This window comes from Coptis chinensis, chromosome 9 (assembly GCF_015680905.1).
Source record: "Coptis chinensis isolate HL-2020 chromosome 9, ASM1568090v1, whole genome shotgun sequence".
NCBI classification, from domain to species: domain Eukaryota; kingdom Viridiplantae; phylum Streptophyta; class Magnoliopsida; order Ranunculales; family Ranunculaceae; genus Coptis; species Coptis chinensis.
The window spans coordinates 6,928,368-6,953,941 of record NC_141464.1 but is presented as its reverse complement, the minus strand read 5'-3'; the positions used below and the strand labels follow the sequence as shown (position 1 = coordinate 6,953,941).

General features: G+C 36.5%; 2 protein-coding genes across 2 annotated transcripts; one reads left to right on the top strand and one right to left on the bottom strand.

Moving 5' to 3' along the window:
• Positions 1-9,886: 9,886 nt before the first annotated feature.
• On the top strand, positions 9,887-14,720 carry LOC147474608 (uncharacterized). The gene is made up of 3 exons (XM_086584585.1): positions 9,887-10,572; positions 13,209-13,373; positions 14,150-14,720. Exons 1-3 carry the CDS (start codon positions 10,462-10,464, stop codon positions 14,414-14,416), a joined length of 543 nt encoding a protein of 180 aa, XP_086440711.1. The 5' UTR covers positions 9,887-10,461; the 3' UTR covers positions 14,417-14,720.
• Positions 14,721-24,366: 9,646 nt separating this feature from the next.
• On the bottom strand, positions 24,367-25,002 carry LOC147474607 (uncharacterized). The gene has a single exon (XM_086585127.1). The coding sequence runs from the start codon at positions 25,000-25,002 to the stop codon at positions 24,367-24,369; it is 636 nt and encodes a 211-aa protein (XP_086441253.1).
• Between the last annotated feature and the right edge of the window lie 572 nt (positions 25,003-25,574).

Below are 25,574 nucleotides of genomic sequence, written 5' to 3'. Positions count from 1 at the left end.
CTTATCGCCTAAAAGTGAAAGGGAATACCCTCGGTTTAATTTGTTCCGCACCAACCGTAGGATGGTGGAATGTTGTTAGGACTTGTTCAATCCTACGATCTTAATGATATAAGGTTTTTCATGGTCTAAACCATAAAAAGCAGTAACAAATTAAAAATATTTGGGGGGATTCGGAAATCCCCTACTATGTCTGCTAGAACGATGCAAGATTTGGGGCTATCGCTCAAGGCTTTGTAGAAGTCAGAGAGAGGAGTCTCTCCTTCTTCAGGCATCATATCGGGTGGTGTGTGTGTGAAATAGTAGCTAGAGGTGTAGTGGGTGGTATACTAGATAGACTTTTTTGTTGACGTTGTTGTGTAATTACGTTCGGTGTTTTTGTTCGACTAGACCTTAATCTCATACAAGGCTAAGACCAAACTTAGCTAAACACGTCAACACTCCAAACAATTCTGATATACTAGTATAAACCTCTAACAGGAGATACGAGGTATGGAAGAAAGGAATACCTGATTAGCGTCCCTTGCTTCGCTTTATGAATAGCGCCTTGTTTACGGCGTGTTCGATTGTATATAACAAGTTAGAACACCTAAAAACTTGAAAAATCAAAGTTCGAATCAAACCCGTGGAAATCCGGCAAAATTCAGCTTTCGAGTGCGGGTGCGCGCCACTTTGGGCGAGGCGCTCGGTGTAAACTTCGAAGTTACAGTTGTTTGAGCGCGGTCGCTTCGAACTCCAAGAACTTTAGCGCAGTCGCGCTCCTTTGGGGCGAAGCGTGCGCTCGCGGTATTTTTTTTTTTTTTTTTTTTTTTCGAGGAAGTTTAATGCTGAAAAAGACAATCACAGTATGAATCAAACAAGGGTGGGTGGGGTTAATGGGACTTTAAGAAGAGTACTTATACTACGAAAACAATGCGAAAGTGAAACTAAGATGGCAGCGGCGCCATTTGATAAACATAAAAAGATGAAAGTTTACCTACAAAATGAACGATAAAACTCAAAACGTAAGTAAACTAAAACTTAATTACGTGCCTAAATTTATCAAAGATTTCTACTCTCAATCCTATTGAGATATAGTGGAGTAGATGATTCATTCCACTCCTAGTTCTTTCACAAAGTAATGTTCTCTACATATAAATAATCTTAACTAAAGTCTAATGAGAGATTTACGAAATGATAACTAGACTACGATGCAACTACCCACAAGATGCAACTAGTCGACTATTTAAACAACTATGGGAATACTACGTCGATTCTATGATAAGGAGTTAGAGGGGGATTGATTCCACCTTAGCTCAACTTAATCCACTATCCATTTAATCGTCAGAATCCAAATTGAATCGCTTCAAGCAGAACAACTGTTACTCCTAATCCCTAATTACACATGGCATTTCTACCAATTCATAACTAGCATGTGAATGATTACACCCATTCTCATGGTGAACTAATCATTTCTAGAGTGGAAAGGAAATTACGACGACTCTACGATAATCGGAATCAAGCTTTCATCAAGGCTTCTCAGCCCCCTCTAATGGAGGTTTAGCCGAGAATCATCACGCTATCATTCCCAATCAAATTCGAACAAGACATGATATAAAGATTGAAACTTTGCTTATTTAAACTCAAATGGAAACTACTCATGCAAAAATCTATTCAATTTAATAAAGACAAATAATTGAATCTAAGAATTGAACTAAATAAGTAAATGGAAAATGAAACTAGATTACCAAGAACACTATTTTATTAATCTAATGAATAATAAAACAATGATTCAAATACTAAATTAATAATCTACTTGTTCTAAAGTAATTAATTAAACATGAAACTAGATCTAAAACAAGATATGAAAACTAATTAATTAACTAATTGAAATTCTAAAACTAAGTTCTAAAACTAATTAATGGAGGCTAACTAATCTAGGTCTAACTATCTACCATTAACAAAGAGTTACACTTTTGTTTTTATATGTTTCAGATCCAAAAATCGTGCATGGGCTTGGAGCCATGTTTTGGGCCAGAGAATCAGGCCCAAAACCCAATTCTTTCAGTCTAAAAAGGCCTCTTCAGCTGCAGTTAGCTTCAATAGACTTTTCGTCCACTTTTTCTCCTCTGATTGGGTCAAGGCTTAGACCATTGGAAAGCTCTTTCCGAGCCGGTCGTTTTGACATAAGGTAGGCCCAATTCCGAGGTCTGAGTCCAAAGATACGGCCTTCGGAAGTTCTGCTGACTTTGTGTGTTGTTTCTGCCCGCGTCGACTTTTCAGCTTTTGACCGGGCTTTAGAAAGGCTTTGTCTTCTTGAATCTTGGCCTTTAATCATAAAACTCCTTAGCAACCGACCTTTGCTCCTTTATCTCGCTAAAGTGGCACATTTCTGCACATAATGGACTTTGAAGCCTGAAATGCATAAAAACACGTAATTAGTATTAACTTTTAATTATTACTCACATAATTGGTCTAAAAGTATGACTGTTACAGGGTTAAAACTACAGTTTTGGGCTCTTATCATCATGCATGGCCTTCAACCACTTCTTTTTGTTTGTACCTTCAAGTGCCTCTTGATAGTACGTAGGTTTTCCACCATCCGATAGTAGAACGTATGTATGTGGTGGATACTTGGTTTAAGCTAGTCTCTCTCTGTTTGACCTCCTTGCCCCATTTGCTGGTGCCTCAGGAGGATGCAGTTCTGCTTGCTCTGATGGTGGTTCATGCACTTCATCTGCATCTTCTATAACAATAGGTTCTATCCCATCATGAGTAATAGGATTCTCATCATGAGCTTCAAACTTATGGTTTTTTGCATTCTCAATGCCTTCTGCATGTTCCATAATAGGAACTTATGGTTCTAAATCAACAAGATCATTGGTGAAAACCTGTAGCTTCTCACCCTCCTCAAAGTCTGCTATGGTTTAGTCTTCCAAGAACACAACATCTCGACTTCAGATTACCTTCTTGTTAATCAGATCATAGAGTTTGTAACCAAACTTTTCATCTCCATAACCCAGAAAAATGCACTGCTTGACTTTGTCATCAAGCTTGGATCTCTCATCCTTCCGAATATGCACAAATGCCCTGTACCCAATCAAATACCCTCAAGTATCCATAATCAACATCTCTGCCTGACCATACTCTCTCTGGATAGTCACTATTTAGAGGCTTTGATGGTGATAGGTTGATCACATGCACGGCTGTACGCATTGCTTCTACATAGTAGGGTCTAGGTAGCTTAGAGTGAGATATTATGCATCTCATCCTCTCTACAATGGTACGGTTCATTCTCTATGCTATTCCATTTTGTTGCGATGTCTTAGGAACGGTCTGCTCATGACGAATCCCATGACTCTGGCAATACTCTTCAAACGGCCCAATGTACTCACCCCTATTATCTGAGCGAATACACTTCAACAATTTCCCATTCTCTCTTTCCACCTTGCTGTGGAATTTCTCAAACACGCCAAGTACTTCATCCTTAGTCTTCAGACTATAGGCCCATATCTTTCTTAACGCATTCTCAATAAAGGTCACGAAGTATGAAGCTTCTCCATGGGACTTCACTTTTATAGGACCACATAAGTCTGTGTGCACTAGTTCAAGGACATTGTCCTTTCTGTGAGATGGGAATCTTTGGAAAGACACCCTGTGTTGCTTTCCTACCAAATAGTGAGTACATGTATTTAAATGTGTACCTTTGATGTCTGGCAAGGCCTTTTGCTTAGCAAGAACTTCCATCCCTTTTAGGCCCATATGTCACAATCTCTTGTGCCACAGTTCGGAGGACGCTTCTTTTTCTACCGCATTCACTTCTGCTTTACACAAACTAGCCTGTGTTTTGTAAAGAGAGCAAGTTTTTTTTTCCCTCTGGCTGCTACAATGGAACCTCTGCTCAATTTCCATACCCCGTTACCAAACGAGTTTATAAAGCCATCATCATCTAACTTCCCAGCCAAAATTAGGCTTAGCCGAATGTCAGGGACATGTCTTACATCCTTGAGTGTCAAGGTGTATCCGACATTGGTTTCTACATGAACATCACCAATGCCTATAATCTTTGAGACACCACGATTACCCATTTTCACTTCACCATATTCACCACAGCTGTAAGTAGTGAAGAATTCCCTGTGCGGTGTGATGTGATAGGATGCTCTTGTATCTATCACCCACTCTGTATCCTGACATGAGGTACTAAGACAGCACACACCACAATCTGACACAATTCCCACTAGGTCGTCGACTAGTGCGGTAGTATCTCTGCTTGTATTTCCGTTCCTCTACACCATGTCTTCATGTACACAGTTATTCTTCTCATCCCTCTTCAATGTTCTGCACTCATATCTGAAGTGGCCCTTGGTGGCACAATAGTAACATTGCCTTTCTACCTTAGGAGTTCTAGCTTCACCCCTAGATTTACTCCTGTCATCACCTCTAGAACGAGATGGTTTTCTGTATCTACCTCTCCCCCGTTTCTCTGTGACAAGGATCTCTAAGCGAGAGGAGCTGCCTTTTGAACTCCTAGTCTCCTCATTCAACAAAAACGCGGTAGCCATCTCCATGGTAACGATTCCATCCTTGGTTGCTCCATGTAGAGAGACTGCTAATGTCTCCCAACTTTTGGGTAGAGCCCCTAATAGAAACAAACCCTCAACTTTGTCTCCCAAATTAATCTTCATCAAATGCATCTGATTGATGGTATTCTGTAATTCGTTAAGATGCTCAGACATTGAAGAACCTTCTTGGTACTTCGTGTCGGCAAACTTCTTAACGACCAGCACTTTGTTTCCGCCCGACTTCCTCTCATAAAGGTCTTCGAGTTTCTTCCATAAGCCAAAAGTTGTAGTCTCTTGGGATACATGGTGAAAGACACTGTCGTCAATCCACTGTCAAATGTACCCAATTGCTTTTCTGTCAAGCTTGCTCCACTCAGCCGCAGCAACTGCTTCCGGTTTTTCTCCTCCATTCTCAATGGGTTGTGCCAAGTCTCTGCAATAAAGCAAGTCTTCCATTTTGGCTTTCCAAATGGTGTAGTTCTTCCTATTTAGACTCGTCATGCGAGTGTTCATGGAATGGTCCATTTCTACAAGTTATTTAAACTCAAATCTTCTCTCAAGAGTTTTGTCAAACACCTTCCGACCAAGATTTTGATAACACCCTAGGCTAATCTAACCTGGCTCCGATACCACTTGTTGGGGTTTATACCAATACCAATCAATTCTTCTACTACACAGATAACTTATATTTGAACACAATTCAACTCTAGTAAACAATTTAAATATTCCCTACAACCAAAACTAACATGTCCAACTCGCTAAACAACTATTAACAACTGATAATAATGTAAAGCAATAAAAGCAAACCACAACACTAAGATATATCGTGGTTCGGCCAATGATGCCTACTTCCACAAGAGCTAGTCCTTTATAAAGTGGGAAGGAAGATTATAATATCTCATTTTAGTCTCTCACTTTACTAGATCACTCTTATCTCTTTACAGGGTTGTATCTCTGTAAATGTTATCTCTCAATCTTGATAGTTTTCAAGATTTGGTTTTCTCTGACTTTTGTGCTGCCTCTTGTGTGTTTGGTTTTGCTAAAAACCCAAACATATAGTGCAAAACTCGCGGTTACGCAAAAATAGAATCCTGCCAAAATAGGCATGGGCGCAGGGCGCACTCGGAATTGTGCTATCGAGGGCGCGGGGTGCGCTCTTGCCTTGGACAATGTCCAGGCGCTTTAGAGCGTGACGCGCTTTATATTGGCTTGTGGAGGGCGCTCTTGCCTTGGACGATGTCCAGGCACTTTAGCGCGGGGCGCGCTTCAGAATGGCTTGTGGAGGGCTCGGGGCACGCTTTGTCTTCTCCACACAAGCTGAACTGATTTCTCTCCTTCTCCTCATATGAGGGATAACTCCAACAGTATAGAACTTAAGGTACTAGTTAATGTATGAGATTCTGGGCTTCTGATTTTCATACTTGTAAAATAAGGTTCGTCCAGGTTCCAAGTTCGTTTTATAAACAAATTTTAAAATTTGTTCGGGCTCGACCAGGAACAAGATCAAGCCTTTTTAATGATATGATTTAATGTCTGTGCTGACGGGCATTCACTATCAGGAAAAAAAAAAAAAGATCAATCCCTTGAGCGAGTAAATTTTGGTGCAGATGCTGTAGCAAAGAAGGGATCTCATTTGAGTCATAGGGAAACACTACGGAGCTTAAACATGCCTTCCTTATTTATCACATCTGTTAAATGCCCATTTAGGACATATTATCGATTTGACTAAGAACCTCCTATAGCTAGATGAATAGTTGTAATTTACATCTCTCAGCTGTAACATTCTTTATATTATAGATTAATAATATATCCTTACTTGTGTGCGAAAAAAAAATTGTGGTCTTTCAACATTTCTAGCTAGTTCTTAAGCCAAAACTCTATACACTAGTGTCAGAGAGAGACAAAAAGAAAGAGAAAATATAGTGAGTTGGTGGTGCCACTCGTTGAAGGTTTGTTAAGTCATAATCCTAGATGCCAGACTGACTCGATCACAAGTCACAATCTCGGGCCCAGTGCGCCATGTTTCTCTCAAGTCACAAACTCACAATCTCACGTTTCTCAGTTCTCACAATCACAAAGCGTCAAAAAGTAAAAATTGAAAACAAAACAAAAACTGAAAGGTAAGAAAAAAAAAACACTTTTTACTGTTCATAAAAGAAAATTTGACTTCTTGTCTTCTTCAGCAGTTCTAGTCTTCTTCTGCACCAATCTATTTATCATTTTATTCCCTATTCATTACTTAAGGTAAATTGTTTTGCATTATGTCTATATTTTTTATTTAATTTGTAGTTTATTCCCTATATTTTTTAAATTGTTAACTTGTAGTTTATGTTGGAGTATTAGATTGTCATTTAATTTTTGGTCTTATTTAATTAGTTGAATATTATTGTAGTTATTATTGTGATATATATATATATATTTTTTTTTAGTATAGAACAAACTATTGATTACGAAATTATTATGATTTAACTTAGGTAAGAATGTCTGAACATCAAGCTCGTAAGAAAATGAAAACCATGTTTTCTTTCTTTAAACCCAAAGATGCCACCCCGGGAAATGATGTAACTTTTACATCTAATCTTGATATTTCAAGACTTGATAGAGATGGCCAACCTCCTTCACAAGTTCAAGTTGTTGAAATTGAGCAAGTTGAACCTTCTCCTCAAGCCCAAAGAGTTAGTGTTGAAGAAGTTGACTCCACATCTTTATTTGAACGTGATCCGGGTAAACGTACTCCAATATGTAATTACCCCGTTAATCAACAAGATGATGCTCAATGAGCTTTTCATGGAAAGGGGCGTTGGCTACTTGAACTCAGTGAGAAAGAGTATCCATCCACCATATTAGGAAAGCAAACTCGCCGGTTCAACTCCTATTGGTTCACACTCTTTCCTTGGCTAGAGTACTCACTCCATACGGATAGAGCTTATTGTTTTCTATGTTTTATATTTGAAACAAATCCACCGTAGCATCCTGCATTCACCGTTGAAGGTTTTAAATGTTGGAAGAAGACTAATAATGGAAAGAAGTGTTCCTTTTTGCAATATGAAGGAGGTTCATGCTCACCTCATAGGTCGGCGATGATAGCTTGTGAAAATTTCATGAATTCTTCTCGACAAATAGATAATATGTTAAATACATTATCTAAAGAAAAGATTGTTAAGAACCATTTGCTAGTCAAAGCTCTTTTTTAGTGTATTCAATTTCTTGCACTATAAGGGATTTCTTTTAGAGGCCATGACGAGTCATAAAAGTAAAAAAATGATGGAAATTTCAAGAGAGTATTGGGATTTGCAGCGATGTTGAATGACAAGGTTGCAAAATTATTAAAAGATGCTCTCAGAAATGCCACATATACCTCACATTCAATTCTAAAGACACTTTTGCATATCTATGCCGATAAAATGAGAGAGAGAATTCGTGAGGAAATTAGTTATGCAAAATTTTGTGTCCTTGTTGATGAAGCACAAGATAATTCAAATAAGGAGCAAATGGCGATTGTCCTAAGATTTGTTGATAGAGGTGGTTTTGTTTGAGAGTATTTTCTTGGTATTGTTGGTGTTAAAAACACTTGCGCTTTAACTTTGAAAAAAGTTATATGCAATATCCTTGCTCGCCATAATTTGCATATTATAAATATGAGAGGTCAAGGTTATGATGGTGCTAGCAATATGCGTGGTCAATGGAATAAATTATAGACATTATTTCTGAAGGAGTGTCCATATGCATATTATGTGCATTGCTTTGCACATCGTCTACAACTTGCTCTAGTTGTGGCTTCTAAAGATGTTTCTGATGTTTGGTTGTTTTTTTTTCCAAGTTGGCTTCCATTGTTAATCTTCATGTTACGCCTAAGCGTAAACAGGAGTTGGAAAATACTCGGAAAAATGAAATTGATAAGCTGGTAGCTAGTGAAGAACTTGTTATTGGAAAAGGAGCTAATCAAGTTTCTACTTTGCAATGAGCAGGAGATACTAGATGGAGTTCTCATTTTGTTTCGGTTTGTAGCCTGAAAGAGATGTTTAATTCAATTTGTATAGTTCTTGAAAGCGTTATGAAGAACGGGTCAAGCAACTCTATGCGTGGGGAAGCTAAAGGTTCTATTCTTGCAATGAAAAGTTTTGAGTTTGTTTTTCTTTTTAATTTATTACATAAGACTATGAGAATTACTAATGTCTTGTGTAAAGCTCTACAAGAAGAGTCCCAAGACATTTTAAATGCTATCAGCTTAGTCTCCAGTATGAAAGCACTTCTTCCAGAATTAAGAGGATCTTCTTAGGATGCTTTCCTTAGCGATGTGATTTTGTTTTGCAAAAAACATGACATTGATATGCTTGATATGGGTGCTCGACACATGGCGGGTATATGTCGTTTTTGTCAGCAGAAAGATTACATTACAATTGAGCATCACTACAGCGTCGAATTATTTAATGCTGTAATAGATTACCAGTTGGTGGAATTAAATAACAGATTTTCAGAAGAAACAATAGAGCTTATTTATCTTAGTTATGCTTTGGATCCGAAAGATGCTTTTAAGTCCTTCTGCATTGATGACATTTGCAAACTCGTAGAAAAGTTTTATTGTGGAGACTTCACGAAACAAGAGATACATCATTTGAGAAGTCAACTGCAACATTACAAACTTGATGTGCTCAAGCATCATCTTTTTCAGAAATTGTCTACCATCTCCGAATTATGTCAAAGATTAGTTGAAACAAGAAAGATAAAGATCTATTATTTGATTGATAGATTGATTTATCTTGTCTTGACACTTTCTGTTTCCATGACAACTACAGTTATGAAATTGCTCAAAACACGACTTCGTAACAATATGGGGGATGAATTTCTTGCAAATTGCATAACTATTTACATTGAACGGGAATTTGTTAAAGAAGTTTATTTGGGGATATAATAATAGATGTATTTGATAAGAATCTACACAGATAGTGTGATGCTAATGTGCTATGTTATTCTTGCACATATATTTGTTATGTTTGTCTACTGAAAACACTCTTATGTTTGTCTAGTGAAAACACTTTTTGTACATTTTGGATAAGGTAATAAAAACGACAACTCTTTTGTTTCAACGCTAGCTAATTATAAATTCAAATAGATATTGGGATAATTTTGCGTAGAAATTGATTATTAGTTCCTAAAAAAATATTTAAAAGTTAACTCCATGGCAGCACCCCCTGATCTAAAATCCTGGATCCGCTCTGGCAATGAGCAACAAGGTTATGAGGATGAGTGGAGATATAATAACTTCTTTACCGGAACAAATTCTTCATCATATACTATCTTATTTGGACTTGAAAGAAGTACTGTTAACGAGTCTTCTTTCTACGAAATGGAGAAACGTATGGAGATCTGTTCCTAATTTAATTTTTAATGAATGTTTCTGGAAAGACCCTGTTCGTAAAGTACTAGTGTTAAGCAAATTTATATATTTCGTTGACACGGTTCTACTTCTCCGAGGTGGTTCTAACATAAACAAGTTATCTATCACCTCATCCAAGTACAATAATTTGATTGGTCTGGATATTTATCGTGCAAAACCCGATTTACTATCTTTATTTGCTCGTGTCAATACTTTACACTTGGTATCGGTTCGTATTTCGTCATTCGATACTCAAGAATGGCTACACTTGATTTCTCAATCTCTTGAAAATTTGATGCCGGGGTTTTAGATGTCTGGGTATATATACTCCTCAGCTCAAGTACTTGAAGGTGGAAAATTCTAGGGAGGAATATAATCCTTCAGGGCTGATCGAGATTGATGCTCCAAAACTTGCGTCACTTGTATGGAAAGGGTATATGTATAGGGACTATATTTTCAGTAGTCCTTCATCTCTTGTTACTGTACAAGTTGACACAAAGATTAATAGCGTGGATGAGCATGAGCACTTAAATACTGATTCATCAGATGAAGCTGAAGATGAGCATGAGCATGAAGAGATTTGGTAAATGCTTGAGGAATATCCTCAAAGAACTTACTAATGCAAAGTCTCTAATATTATCAGCACTTGGATTTCAGGTATGCTTTCTTTCCTCATTTTCTATTCAGAAATTACTTTGAATCATATTGTCTATGTATTCATGTAGTCGACATTCCTTGCTGAGAAGTTAGTTACCTCACTGTACAGGGCCTCTAATTGATCATTCAAAAAATCTTCTTTATGGCCTCTCTCAATGTAATAATATGTTAAATTTGCCTAAGAAACCAGGTAGGGTATTAGAGCAAGTCCAATGGGGGCCATATAGTACCCGAAACACCAAATGGCCATTCAAATGGTGCTGCTAGAAGGGGTCTTAAATTTGGCTGGTGTGATAAACCTAGCTAAATTTGTGGCATTGTCTAGCAGTTGCCAAAATTAAGTTGCGGGATACGGACGACATAATTTCTGCCGTTTGTGTGTTAAATTTTAACAACGGCAGAAATTGTGCCATTCATGCCGTAAATTTGCATCGAAGTATAGATTTTAATTGACAGACAACATAAATTGTGATGTCCATATCGATTTAGCACTTTGAAATAATAAAAAAAAGGCTCAGTGGAACGGGTTGCAAGCTTTTGGCATGCCAAATTTGGCTTGCAAGTGAAAATGGCCAAATTTCTGATGTGGCACCCTTTTAGCATGTTCCCATTGGGCTTGCTCTTACTCATTTAAAAGGGCACATGTACTCTGATGTAGGATGATAAGGTCCACTTTTTAGGAGAATTGCATTAGTAGAATTAGTAACTTGATTTTTGAGTTTCCTTTACCCTAGTTTAGTTAGATTTAGAAGTCTAGGTTTCTTGGTTATTAAGTATGGATTATCTATATAAGGAGGCCATTGTGATTTATTCTATATTAAATCTATTATCAAATTTATCCCAAATTTAATAGTCATCTTCTTCAAAACTTCATTGTCTTCGTTCTATTCTTCTATCAAGGGTTTCCGTATCCCTTCTTCTAATCTACACCCATGTTCCGCATCATACTCAATCTATCTGTTGGGAGGTTCCCTTCTGTAAGTTTGTTAATTTACTTAATTTATACACAATGACACTACTCTAATAAGAGCCATTAATGGCTAAATTTCTGTGACTTTCTGGCTTCACTTTGAGTCTCGCTCCTGGGCTCTGATATGCATTTAACCAAGGCAACATTTGTCAGACCGAAAGAAAGTTTGAAATACTTTATGAGTGATAGTTGACTGTAATCCCAGTCTCAGTATTGACCTTTAGGTATAAGTTCCACTGCTGTTCTATGAATAGCCAAGGTGGTTTCTCAGTATGCATTTGAAACCCACTGATCTTGGGTTTCCATTTGATGCTCCACAAAAGTTTAGTGTGCTTCAACAAATGGATTTTGGGTATTAAGAAATATGTACGTATCTATATTTTTCTCAGTGTTTTATTAATGAAAAAAAATCTAGTTTTATAAGACATACAGATAGAATACAAGACATCATGCTTCGTCCATAAATAACAGAATCTAGATATCTGGAGCAATGTACCAATCATTTTGGAACCTTAGGGTTTGCTGCAGAAAGGGCATTTTCAAACTCTTTGTAAGGATAAGCTTTTTGCTCAAGTTGACAACCATTTGATAACCTAACTACAAGATAAGGTTGTGTGAGAAGAGAGTCAAAGAAGGTCGGGTAACGTGCTAGGTTACCAGATTGAAGGGCAAAGTGCAATGTATGAAGGTACATTCACTATTTTTCAAGTAGTTGGTCTTGATGATTTAGTATCCCAATGAATTAGTAGAACATCCTACCCTCTTTTCTAATTTTTCAGCGACGGGGTTTCTCATTTCAAGACTACTCATCTCAAATGGCTACCTAATTGAAATACTACCCTTTTCAGACTGCTTGTGTCCCCATATTAGGATCCACTATCATGTTTAACTCCTTTGATAGTGCTGGTGAGAGTTTAGGAAAGCCATGTGATGAAGAGGGGTAGAAGAAGTAATTGCTTTAAAGGCATTTTTTTGGTCCAAGGTCCATGACGAGATGAGGGATATGCCCTTCAGCCATTTTATGTTTAGATGGGATTTTTTGATGTATTGACCAGGAGTCTTTGCTTTGTATTTATTATTATTATTTTTTTTATTTCTCTGTTGTTGTACTGGTAGGATCGCTCATCCTACTTTCTTTTGATTGGTTTCATATAAAGAAATTATATTTACCGATCAAAAGAAAAAGGGTAATTGCGTTGACCATGTGTGTGTGCGAGGGGTAGAAGACGTAATTGTATTAACCATGTAAATGTGTGTAAAATTAGGGAACTGAACTAGATCTTAAATGGTTAGCAACAAACAAGAAATGAGATGGGCCTCCTCCACCCATTGTGACAGCTGTATTTTGGCAGGTTTTAATGGTGTCCCTCCGATTAAAACGTCCTCTAATCAGTAATTGATCACCTGGTCATGTTCATTGTACAACTGGAATGTTTCAAACTGATTTTTCAATTCCCACATTTCATTAACGGTGTTATAGCAATGCCGTGGAAGTCATTTCCTCTTAATGGTGTCAACTGCTTTTACTAATATGTTGAACGCAATTCTTATGTACATATGAATTTGGTATTTGACATACTTGCATAATTGATGTTTCAAGAATAGTTATTATGCATTTGCAAGTAATAGCTGAGTTAATCTGTTTTTTCTTTTTCCACTGGAGAAGACTTTTTCAGAAGTACCTGATGAGATCGACTCACTACCTTCTTCATTTCATACTCTGAAGTATTTGAAGCTGACAGAATTGGATAACAGTGGTAACATCTGTGCATTAGCCAAATTGTTGAAGAGCTTTCCTTGCCTAGAAACTCTGGTCTTGGAAAGAACTCAGGTATTGTACGAAAAACAACGACGCAGAGTTTACTTACTCGTATGCAAAACAAGTATAACAAGTTAAGAACTGTTGTTATTGTGTTATTATTATATAACGAAGCAACTTTCATTTTGTTAGTTTGACTGTAAAACTTAATAATCAGTTGTCCGATTGTGATCAATATCGTGTGTATCATTAGTAGTTAACCAATTGGCAATTTAGTTGACCAAATAGCTAATCAGTTTGAAGTGCATAAATAATTATAATATGGACTTGTGGAGTTGCGCAATCTGAAGCCTATATCCCTATTTGGCCATTTGGCATTGCTGAAATCGAAAGAGATTTATTCTTTAATTTCATAGCTTAGAATAGTTTTGTACAATCGCATGACTCACTTTAAAGATGTAACCTTGTGTTTGATTCGTAGTATACAATGCAATTGCAAAATTTGGCCATTTGGCATTGCTGAAATCGAAAGAGATTTATTCTTTAATTTCATAGCTTAGAATAGTTTTGTACAATCGCATGACTCGCTTTAAAGATGTAACCTTGTGTTTGATTCGTAGTATACAATGCAATTGCAAAATTAATGAATAACATTTATAGTAAAACATAACAGTGATATTGAAATTTATTACTGTTGTATTATTTGGTGTATAATTATTGATTATCTGCATTTTTTGTGATCAAAGAGAAAAGCAATTTCTGATTTCAGAAATGCAATGGACCTAGATATTTCCTTCACTTCATATCCTGTCTATTAACAACTCAATCAATTATGTTCTTGTTTGTAGGCAATATCAACAACTACAGAGGAGGGAGGGGACTGGGGACAACAACTTCTCTTCCAATGCCAGTTTTGTCACCTCAAGTCTATTGAGATCCAAGATCTTGAAGGTTGTGAGATTGAACTGAAGTTTCTTGAATTTCTTTTGAAAAATGCAACGGTTTTAGAAAGCATCACCATCAAAGTTAGAGAGGCCCTATCAGAATACAAAGAAAAAGAGTTGGGTGAATTTGCGAGAAAATACAATCCATGTCAAAAGCGTCACAAAGGGTGAATGTCAGGTTTGCCAATCGAAAAAAAATGGGTGAAAGTACTACTTTTGTTCAAGAGAATAGTTAGATTGGCCATATTATTTGAAGAGCCCTACATCACTTACAAACCACACCCAAAATGCTAGAAGATTGTAATGTACTGTCTAAATCCTTAGGATGGGGTGGTGATGTATTATTTTCAAGTTGATAGTTGATAGAACATATATCCTCTATTTTTCTCGTGGGATCAAAATCTGGTTCTTATGTATGTTATTTATCTCTAATTAGCATTTTTTTTTAAAGAGAACGAATTTGTGGACGTAGAAATGATGTCCACAGGACATCACAAGCTCATTGGTCCACGTCTCTATTTGACCACTAAAAAAAGTTCAACACGGTCAGTTTACTTTACTTTTTTTTGAGCATAAAAATAGAGAAGAAGAGCACACATCTCACCTCCGTCTTTTCTATCCACCAAACAATCATGGTTATTTCCTTTAAGACAACCGACGAAAAAAACTTCCTCTCAGAATTTCTGGAAACACATTGCCCCAATCCTGTTTTCTGTTTATTTTTTGTTTTCTTTCAATTTGCTGATTGTCAGCTATGTGGACATGGGGTAGAACCGTAGAAGATGGTGGTGAGTGTTGGATTACTTTAATCCTACATCTTTAACATGCTAATCTAGTATTGATCAAAAAAATAATTAAAAGAAAAATACCTTTAGAGCCGCCGAAATTGGAGATTGACAGTAAATAGAAATTTTCCAAAGCTGAATCCAAATCACGTAGTCTTTAGCCTTCTAGTAGTATTCATAACACACTACAAAACACTTTTGTTTTTCTCCTACTTTTAGTTGTAGTTGTACTTTTTGTGGAAAGACTAATAGTCCCTTTCTCTAAAAAGTTATTATCTTATATACGTAAACTTTGGTATCATTAGTAGATGTGTGAAATGGGATCCACTTAGATTCCAAGCCTTATCTTAAGAAGACAAGTCCCTTATCATACAAGATTTTAGATATATTAAAACCCTTTTAATATATATATCTTTAATATGGAAAGTCTTCATTAACAAATCCATATTTACAATAAGGCCCTTAGAACTTTCAAGAAAGTCCTTTCCTACCATTAATTATATCTAAGTCCCTCCACCTATCTTGTATTCACAATTAGACCATTGGGAATTTGTTCTTCACTGTCACATCTATGTCTAATTGAGCCAATTTGACATTTAACATCAATTGAGCATTAAGAAATTATTTCTTATACCGGCCGGGTTTGAGCTCAATTAGTTATGTTACAATTTTCTAATACATAACTCCGTAGAGGTGGTGGATCCTTTATTAGAATTCGTGATTCAAGACGTCCTACATTTATTACCCAAAACGTTAAGTCTAGTCTATGAATAGACATTACTTTTTAATGTCTCAAAGTAATAAATTTGAGACACAATGAATTTTCACAATTCCTCAAGTCTAGGGATTAATTGGTAGAGTGAGATTTGCACACTAACCTTAACAGTGAATTTATAGTGTGTTCTCACTTTGATCCCCTCAGTGTGAGTCATGTGACTACACCAATATACAAACTTAGAGTCATACTCAAATGATTGAGATATCATCATCCTATCATATAGCAGTTATGTATATTACAGTCTTATAAGTGAAGCGTCCGACTTCACCCCAACTGTGAGTATTCTAGGTAAATAGATACAATCAAATCTCCCGCACATGACTCTTCATATGCTTGATTGTTCTAATTCTATTACCTATGGAACTTACGGTTTCATCATATGATATTAGTTCACCTATATGCATAATAATAAGATTCATGTATTTAATTAAACATCATCATATATAATCAATAAACGTTCATTGGCTTTGTAAAGGCCAAATATCCCAACAGTGAGAACTGAGAAGATGGTGTTGTTATTCTTTGTTGTTTATTTATTTATTTAAATTTTGCTAAAACAAAAAGATAAAAAATAATGAAAATAAAGAAAGATAAAATGACGTGTTAAACTGTTAGAGTACAGGTTACAAATTTGGAACGGCCCAATAAGCTTGGGTTGTTCGTGGACAACATTTCTATGCTCGGTCCACAAATTCATTTTTTTTTTTTAAGTTTACTAGTTTTCCACATAAAAGCACTAAAAAAAAGAAAATAAATTTTGGTTTGAGCAACAAATAAAAATAAAAAATAAAAAATGATAAAAATAAAAATATTGCATTCCTATAATTTATAATACTAGTATAACTGCTAGTTGGGAGAGAGTGAGAGAGAGAGGTATTTGAGGACAAGCAGACAGAAAACTGCTCACTAGATAATACAGCTCATAATATAATTCTCCCTGCGTCACTAGTCGTAACCACACGACGTCACTTCAGGCCATAGCCTATGGCCCGAATGCTGCTCCCAAAATGTGTCGCAATTGAGTGAGGGGCATGTAGTTTGTAGAACAATATACATTTAGCTCAGTCTGACGGTTTCTTCTTGGATTTCCATGGCGAAGATAAGTAGAATTTCTTCTGGTATTCTCTCTCCTCTTACTTCTTTTTCTTCTCATACTTCATTCTTTCATTTCAAAACCACTACTACTAGAAACCACCCATCTCCTTCTTATGTCGACAATGACTCCCTTCACTTATTAGAGAATTTGGTTAAAGATCATTGTGAAACTGGAACACTTGAGCATGACAAAGCATTGGGTTTCTTTAATGAGTTGATTCGGTATCGACCCTTGCCTTCCATTCACCCTTTAAATCAACTGCTAGGAACCCTTGTCAATACCAAACATTATTCTATTGTCTTATCCATGTACAATGCAATAGCTTCTGATGGAGTCCAACCAAGTATTGTGACGCTTAACACTCTGATCAATTGCTACGTACTCTTATATGGGTCGAGTGGATTTCGAGTTTTCTGTTTAGGGGACTATTCTTAAACGTGGGTTTCAACCGGATGCTTTTACTTTCACTACTCTGCTCAAGGGTTTGTTTCGGAGGGAAAATCAGCACAAGCTTCGGAATTGTTCGTCAAAATAGCCCGAGATGAAGTCCCTTATGGGGTTGTCATCAATTGGTTTTGCAAATCATTAAATTCAGATACTGCCCTTCAATTGATGAGCTCAATGGAAAAGGAAAAACTGAAGTCGGACATCCACATATACAATATGATCATTGATAGTCTTTGCAAGGAAAATCGGGTGTGTGATGTCGTCAATCTCTTTCAGGAAATGGTTGACAAGGGAGTTGTCCTAGATGCCATGATAATTACAAAAGTTTGGGTAAACTAACTATCTAAGTGTAAACACAAATAATCAATCAACTAAACAAATGCTTAGATCAATATTTCTACTCTCAATTCATTATGCAATATAGAGAGTCAAGATTCGTTCTACTCTTAACCTATCAAGACTAAATAGAATCCAATTAATCAAACACAAAGAAACAATGGTGAGAGTAATAATGTGCTGAGAGATTTCTATTCTACGATTATACTATGGATTCAAATAAATCTAAATTAACTAAACTAATAGAAATAGGGTTTTGATGGAAGAGAAGAGTAATCAATCCACCTAATGATTAGTTTCATGCAAGAATCTAATTATTCATTGAAAAGAGATCATCTTTAGGTTTTCACGTAATGATCCAACCTAAAGCCTCAAACTTTATCATCCCTAGCAACAACCTACATCTCTATAGTCATTATTACTAGTATGTAGGATTATTACAACCAAGTCTCTTGACTTAATTATAACAATCCTTAGTTTAATTTATTATATGCTTATTTTGGAAGTTATACAATAAACTAAACTTTTTGAAATACATACACAATTAAATAATTATACTAAGCAATCTATTTCTCATTAGGTTTCATAATCACTCCCTCTAATAAAGGGATTAGTCTAATATCATTGGATTAATTAAACTAAAACAATGAAAGGATCGGAAGACATGATGTAAAGAAGAAGTAATTGAATTGAATAAACTAAAGCTTTTATTGAAAGGTTCTAAAATGGAGGCTACAAACTAAACCTAAACTAAACTAAAGAGGGAGAAAGAGATCTGATAAATTATTCTAGCTAATGGGAGAGAGAGATATGGGGTTTAAGGTTTTTATTCTCTTATATAATGATACAAAATCGTGCTTGGGTTTTTAGGCTAGGTTATGGACCCATAAATCAAGTCAATAACCCAATTGGTTGAATCCAAGACTTCTAATTCCAGTTGTGTTACTGTAGCACGTATCTTCACTGACTTATACTACTTTGATCGAGTCAAGGCCTAGACCATTGGAAAAGGCTTTTTGAGCCGGTCATTTTGATATAAAATGGGCCCAAATCCGAGGTCTGAGTCCAAAGATATGGCCTTTTGAAGTTCTGTTAACTTTTCTTCAGCTCCTAATCCGGTTTGACTTTTACTTAACAGTTTTGACTTGGGCTTTTTAAGGGCTTTTTCTCCATGAAACTGGGGCTTTCTTCATGGAACTTCCATAGCAATTACTTTAGCTCCTTTTAGCACCTAATTATTAACGAATTGACATTTATTCAACTCCGGAGCCTGAAATACTCAAAAATACGTAATTAGTGATAAACCAATATTATTAATAACATAATTGGCTAAATAGAAATATTATTAAAGGGTTTAAACTACAGTTTTGGGCTCTTATCAAACCACCTCCAAACAACATTTTGCTTGTCCTCAAGCAAATATGTGAAATTAAAATAAATGGCCAAAAACGTATTTTTAACTAGTCTCGTTTCATTGAGTGCGATTGCATTGACCATACGCAATAAGGCCTTAAACCACTATGAATTCCCGAATGGACAAGTTATAGCCTCGTGAGAGTTTTCTAGATAAGGTACTCACAAACTTTATTTATACTACAATGACTAAGAAAAAAAAGTAACTGTTCCCTAATTTTATCTCAGAATCTATATATCTCACTAGTATTTAAACAATGATGATCATTATAAAACTTAGGCTAATACATGCATAATAATCAAATCATCTGAAGATAAACAACTATACAATAAACTATGATATGAAATGCAATGGCAGGTCCGTTTTTGAAACTTTTGGGTAGCGTGCCTAAGTAGGTTCTCACAAGGAATGTGTCAAAACACATAACACTCTGATTTTTCCACTCAAGTTCGCTAACTCCAGTATGTATTGAGCACACATTTTCTCACAATCTCAATGACAATCCAAGGAAGCCAAGGTCGATCAAACACATCTACCACTTACTATCACACTAACCTATTCCTAATTGAGCTAGAGGTCTTTATTAGGTGATACGGGGCGTAGGTGTTGGTTAAAGAAGGAAAGAAATGGATATTCAAAAAGACAAGTCTGAGAAAATAGGGTCTTCATATTATGTAACTTAAAGAAAACCTTGTTCTTTTGCCTTTATTTTTGGATTCTAACTTTGATTATATTTTTGGAGTTCTAACTTTTATTTTTATTTCCTTTTGGAAGCTTTCTTTTCTTTCTTTTTTCTTTCGAAGCAGCTAGCTAATTTTTGTTTACACAAGTTTTTCTCTTCTCTTTTCTTCACTCATCCTATCTCTCAGACTTATCCAGATAGGTAGGCTGATTTTTTTTTTTTTTATTTTAATTTTATTTTTATTTTTTTATTTTGTTTTATTGGGTAAAAGGATTTGTGGTTTGTGAAAAGGCTAATGAAAGGCTCAGTGGGGCGACTAGTGGATAATAAATTTCATATAGGTGTGAATTTCTGGCTATATCGATCCAAAGAGGGCCTAAATTCTCGCTTAGGATATGGTGTGGTGATCAAGCAAGTGGATGTGTGATTTCTCTACTCGAATTTGACTTCTCCCTTGTGTCATCACTCATATATTAATTAATATGAGGCTTTTAGGTTAGATGCTCATAGGATATATATTAAGCACTCTAACCTAGGTCTCAGAAAAATACTGCCAAGTAAAATCATAGATACTCATCAACTCTAACATCAACTGCCAATTAAACTGTTACGTACTAACTAACATCAACTCTACTGGAGTAAACATAACAGACAAAGGGTGACAAAACGCTTTGAAATGAAAGACCAAAATACGCCACCCCCAAACAAAATTGGAAAACTCTTTTTAAGTTTGAAAATTTTTGTTTGGCCTATACTCCAGAAAGGTGGTATTGTACAAAAACTTGGGTCTTTTAAAGTTAGATTCCCTAGACTTACTAATATATGTTTATGTTTTTATTTTATTTTATTTAGTTTTTATATGTTTGATTTTTGGAAAAAAACAAAATTACGAGAAATAAATAAAAATGAAACTCACTCCATAGAGAAACACTACTCAAACAATGAGAAAAAATACAAGAGATGAATGTGTGAGTCACATGAAACGTGGACTAAGGATCCGACACTTACAACCACCCACTCCAAAAAGAGGGTCCGGTTACCTTAATGATGCACTCCCATAACATAAGATTGGAATGGAGTACACTGGAAAATAAAATGAGTCTTTTATAGTCAGATACTCGAGACTTATTTAATATATATGTACATGCCGCTTACCATATATCAACAACCAAAAAAGTGTGGGTCTTTCCATAAATAATTAACATAGAATGCACCACCAAACAAAATTAAGCACCAAGACTTTCTACGATGCAACTTAGTTGAATGAGAGGGTGTCCAAGTGAATGATCGTGAGAAAATGAATGGTTGTGGAAAATACTTGGAATGTGAATAAGTGTTAGAAGAAAAGGTTGGGAAGAATGATTGGATTTTATAAGAGATTATCTTAGGTGGATGGTAGTCGGGTGGTGCTCTAGGCAGTTTTTGAGAGGGTGGATCATCACAGGCTCTTAGAAACTCATAGAATTCCTCATCTAGCTTGGTCGCATCCACATAATTATGGTATTCATCTACATCTTTGAGAAAGTCATCAATCTCGTCCAAGGAGTCAAAATTGTGAGCTTTGTCTTCTTCCATAAGAGGGGTATCTACTAGTGTAGGGACGAAAGCGTCGGCCGTACTAATGTGAGATACAAAACTGTCAATGGACTTTACTTCTCCTTCGACAGGAAAACCTAGTTATCTCTGCTTGAGTCTAAATATGTTAACCTCCACAGAAAGATTTCCAAAAGAAAGAGTCATTGAGCCACCCCGACAATTCATTTGGGCATTGGCGGTTTCCAAGAAAGGACGCCTTAAGATGATGGGAATAGAATCATGAGCAGCTTCTGTGTCAAGAATAACGAAGTCGGCTGGGTAGTAAAAATCCTGAACTTTAACGAGAATATTTTCAACTACACCTTTGGGATACTTAATAGAACGATCGACTAACTACAAAGTCATTTTGGTTGGTTGAAGTTTTGGTAGACTTAGTTGTTTATATAAATAAAAAGGGAGTAAGTTAACACTTGCCCCTAAGTCTAATAAAGCAGTTGTTATGAAGGTATCACCTAAGGTACATTGTACAGTAGGAGGACTAGGGTCCTTGTACTTAACAATTCCGTTATGTTCAGATAAAGAGGGATATTGTTCAGTTAAGAAGGCTTTGTGGGGTATGTTGGTTTTCCTCTTCTTGGTGCACAACTCTTTTAGAAACTTAGCGTGTCCAGGTAGACTTTTTATAGCATCTAGAAAAGGTAGGTTTATAGTCAGATTTTTAAACACTTCCCTAATCTCATCAAAATTCTCGTCCTTTTTAGACACAATTAGTTTCTGGGGATACGGTGGTTTATCTCTATATTTAGCATAAGGGTCAAAAGTATTATTAGTCTTTGCTTTATCTTTAGCCGTTTTCCATCTAGGTGTCCAAGTTGGAACCTCTACAGGTGTAGGATCATCAGTTTCTATTATGGGGTCTTGTAAGGGTTTCACTTTTGGTTGTGGTGGGACTGGAACTTCTACATTTGTAGGGTTTTCAGTTTCTATGGCAGTATTTGGTATGGTTTCATTTTCAGCTTCTGTTTGTGGGTGATCTTCAGGCATAATTACTTTGTTATCAACTACTCGATCTCCCTGAACGAAGGGTAGTGACTGCCTGTAGGTCCCCTCGGGTTATATTACCATTACATTGAATACTGTTTATTTCGAAGGTGGTGTTTGTTGACTTAGGATTAGGCACTGCTTGACCTGGAAACACGCCTATTTGGTTATTATTTTGGTTAGGAGACATGTCAATAACCTTTTGGCACAAAGACTGCATCATTTGCATCATTTTAGAGTTTTGATCATGCTAATCTTTCATCAAGTTGGAGTTTTGTTGCATAATTTGATTTTGTTTTTCCAACAAGATCACTACTACTTCGTTTGTAGATGGTTGAGCTGGAATTAAGGCTTGTTGAGTGTTCATGTCTTGATATTAATAGTTCTGGGTCATGGGAACTAAACCTCTATTCTGGTCACCTAAGTTTCCTTGTCCTTGAGGTTGAGTTAACTGGTTGAAGTTTGATGGTTGTGATGGTGGTTGTGCATAGATAATAGGATAATAGAAGTCGGAATGCTCAAGACCAAAACAGACATTACAACGAGTAGAGTTAATGTTCATGACTGGAGTGGGTTGTTGTTGAACAGAGAGGACATCTACCTTTTTAGTGAGGGCATCGATAAGAGTTTTAAGCTCGAGATCAAGTTTAACCTCAAAAGAAGAAGGAGTGAAGCGGGAAGAGTCGTTACCTCCCCAATTGTTGTTCCTCTTAGATTGATCTTCTAAGAATCTATAAGCCGCTAAGGCTCCTCTACTAAGAAAACTACTCCCAATCATGATATCTAGAACCTCCTTATGATGATGTGAAAGCCCCTTGAAGAAGGCACGAACAAGCATGTCTTTCACAAGATTATGATGCGGGCATTCAATGAGAAGATCAGTGAAACGATTCGAGGCCTCTGAAAAGGATTCATGAGGGTTCTAGTGGAAGAATGAATCTTTTGAAACATTTCATCGGTCTTCAGTGATGGGTAAAACTGTTCCATGAACAATTGAACAAGTTTAGCCCATGAGTCTACAGAGTTTGGCGTTTGGGCAGTTAACCAAGACGCCGCCTTGTTGGCTAGGGTGAATGGAAACACACCCTAAGTTTAACTTGATCCGGAGTTATGCTAGGATGATGGAATGTAGTGAGAGATTATTTATTTTTATTTTTTTTTGAAAAAGCTAGGGGTTAAGGATACCCCAACCTTTATTTTATCATGATCTCAAGTACAACTTACCTTCTTCATCCTCTTTGACCAACACATGTAGCCTTTGGTCTAAAGGGGGAATAAAATACAAAACACTTTCATCTTTAGAATTACTAAGTTTCAATAAATAATCTGCAGCCTGGTTACCTTCTCTGTAAACATGCTCAAATTCCACCAGTTCAAACTCTGTAATAAGTCGCCTGATCTGTGCTATGATGTTCCTATCAGTCCCAAGGTGACTCATCCTTTAAGTTCAGTATATGCACAACCCACATAGAATCAGATTGTACATGTAGCCTCATTATTCTCATCTGGGCAGCTCCTTGAAGGCCTTTCAAGACTCCAAGCAGTTCTTGGCGAAACACTGAGGGAGATTTTGATGATCCAGTAAACCCAAAGAGGACCGTACCATTTTGGTTTCTAATTATCCCACCATACCCTGCATTACCAAGCTTTAACGAACCATCTGCGTTCAGCATAGGTACCTGGTCCTTTGGCTTTGACCAGCAAACCCATTGTTCCTCATTCTGCTTATAGTTTCCTTCGATTCCTAGCCTTTGTAGCAACACCCATAACTCATGGCTCTCCTTTATGGACTGTAGTGTCTTTCCAAGATACAATTTCATATCATTTAGGATCTGCATGCTCAAAACACTTGGTAGTCTTTTCCTTCCTTTATTTATTCTCCAGTTGCGCTCATTCCATATTGCATTGACTGTTGCACAAGTGATGGCCCTCAGAATCTCATTTTGCATCAAGTTCATTCTGCATAATCTCATTAAGAAATACCACTCATCATGTGATTGTTTCACCTACCCAGATAGACCCATAGCTAGCTTGATCCTTGCCCAGACTTGTGTTGAATACGCACAATAAAAAAACAGGTGTGAAGAACATTCCTCATGACCAGTACAGAGACAACAAGTGGATTGGTTTATAACTTTCTTAAACATAAGTCTATTTCGGGTGGGCAATGATCCAGAGAAGAGTTGCCAAACAGTAAAAGAGTGTTTGGGCACCGATAACTTTCCCCAAACTAGCTTGAACCATTTTACTTTTCCTCGAATTTTCATTAGAGAAAGATAAGCAGATGCAAGGGAGAAGAGACCAGTACTAGTTGGTGTCCAGATGACTCTGTCCTCTGTCAAGTAATTGTTTATCTCCGTTTCCATGATCCACTTTTTTAGCTCACAGCTCGGTAATTGGCAAATAACGTTTGACCAGCTCCCATTTTTGATAATCGATCCAACACTAGCATCATCAGGAATAGAAGTCGCTAGCAGTTCTCTAGCTTGTGCATTGAAAATTAAAGGACCAGAACACCACGGATCATGCCAGAAACTCGTTTTCCACCCATTTCCAATACTGTATCTCATAGTTTTCCATGTAGCCTCCCTATGTCTGAGGATGCCTCTCCACACCCAAGAGCAGTCCTTGGGTTCCTTCATAGTCCAGAAATGTCCACCCTTTATTTGATGCTCCCATGTCCATTTCACCCACAAGCAATCATACTTCTGAGCAATATTGATAACAAGCCCACAGTACGCCGCTGATAAGAGCCCAAAACTGTAGTTTTAACCCTTTAACAATATTGTTGTTATACCAATTATGTGATTAATAATATATGTTTATCACTAATTACGTGATTTTGAGTATTTCAGGCTTTGGAGTTGAATAAATGTAAATTTGTTACTAATTAGACGCTAAAAGGAGCTAAAGGGATTGTTATGAAAGTTCTATGAAGAAAGTCCAAGTTTCATGGAGAAAAAGCCCTTAAAAAGCCCAAGTCAAAGATGTTAAGTGAAAGTCAAACTAGATTAGAAAGCTGAAGAAAAGTCAATAGAACTTCAAAATGCCATATCTTTGGACTCAGACCTCGGATTTGGGCCCATTTTATATCAAAATGACCGGATCAGAAAGCTCTTTCCAATGGTTCAGACATAGACTCGATCAGAGTAGTGTAAGTTAGTGAAAACTCACACTACAGTAACACGATCAAAATGAGAAGTCTTTGATTCAA

What these genes read in the sequence shown, in the direction of transcription:
- LOC147474607 (XM_086585127.1), bottom strand. Translation starts at nt 25,002, where the DNA reads ATGAAGGAACCCAAGGACTGCTCTTGGGTGTGGAGAGGCATCCTCAGA.
- LOC147474608 (XM_086584585.1), top strand. Translation starts at nt 10,462, where the DNA reads ATGAAGCTGAAGATGAGCATGAGCATGAAGAGATTTGGTAAATGCTTG. An exon ending in TATCAGCACTTGGATTTCAG is followed by an intron (nt 10,573 to 13,208) that starts GTATGCTTTCTT and finishes CCACTGGAGAAG; the next exon opens with ACTTTTTCAGAAGTACCTGA. An exon ending in TGGTCTTGGAAAGAACTCAG is followed by an intron (nt 13,374 to 14,149) that starts GTATTGTACGAA and finishes TCTTGTTTGTAG; the next exon opens with GCAATATCAACAACTACAGA.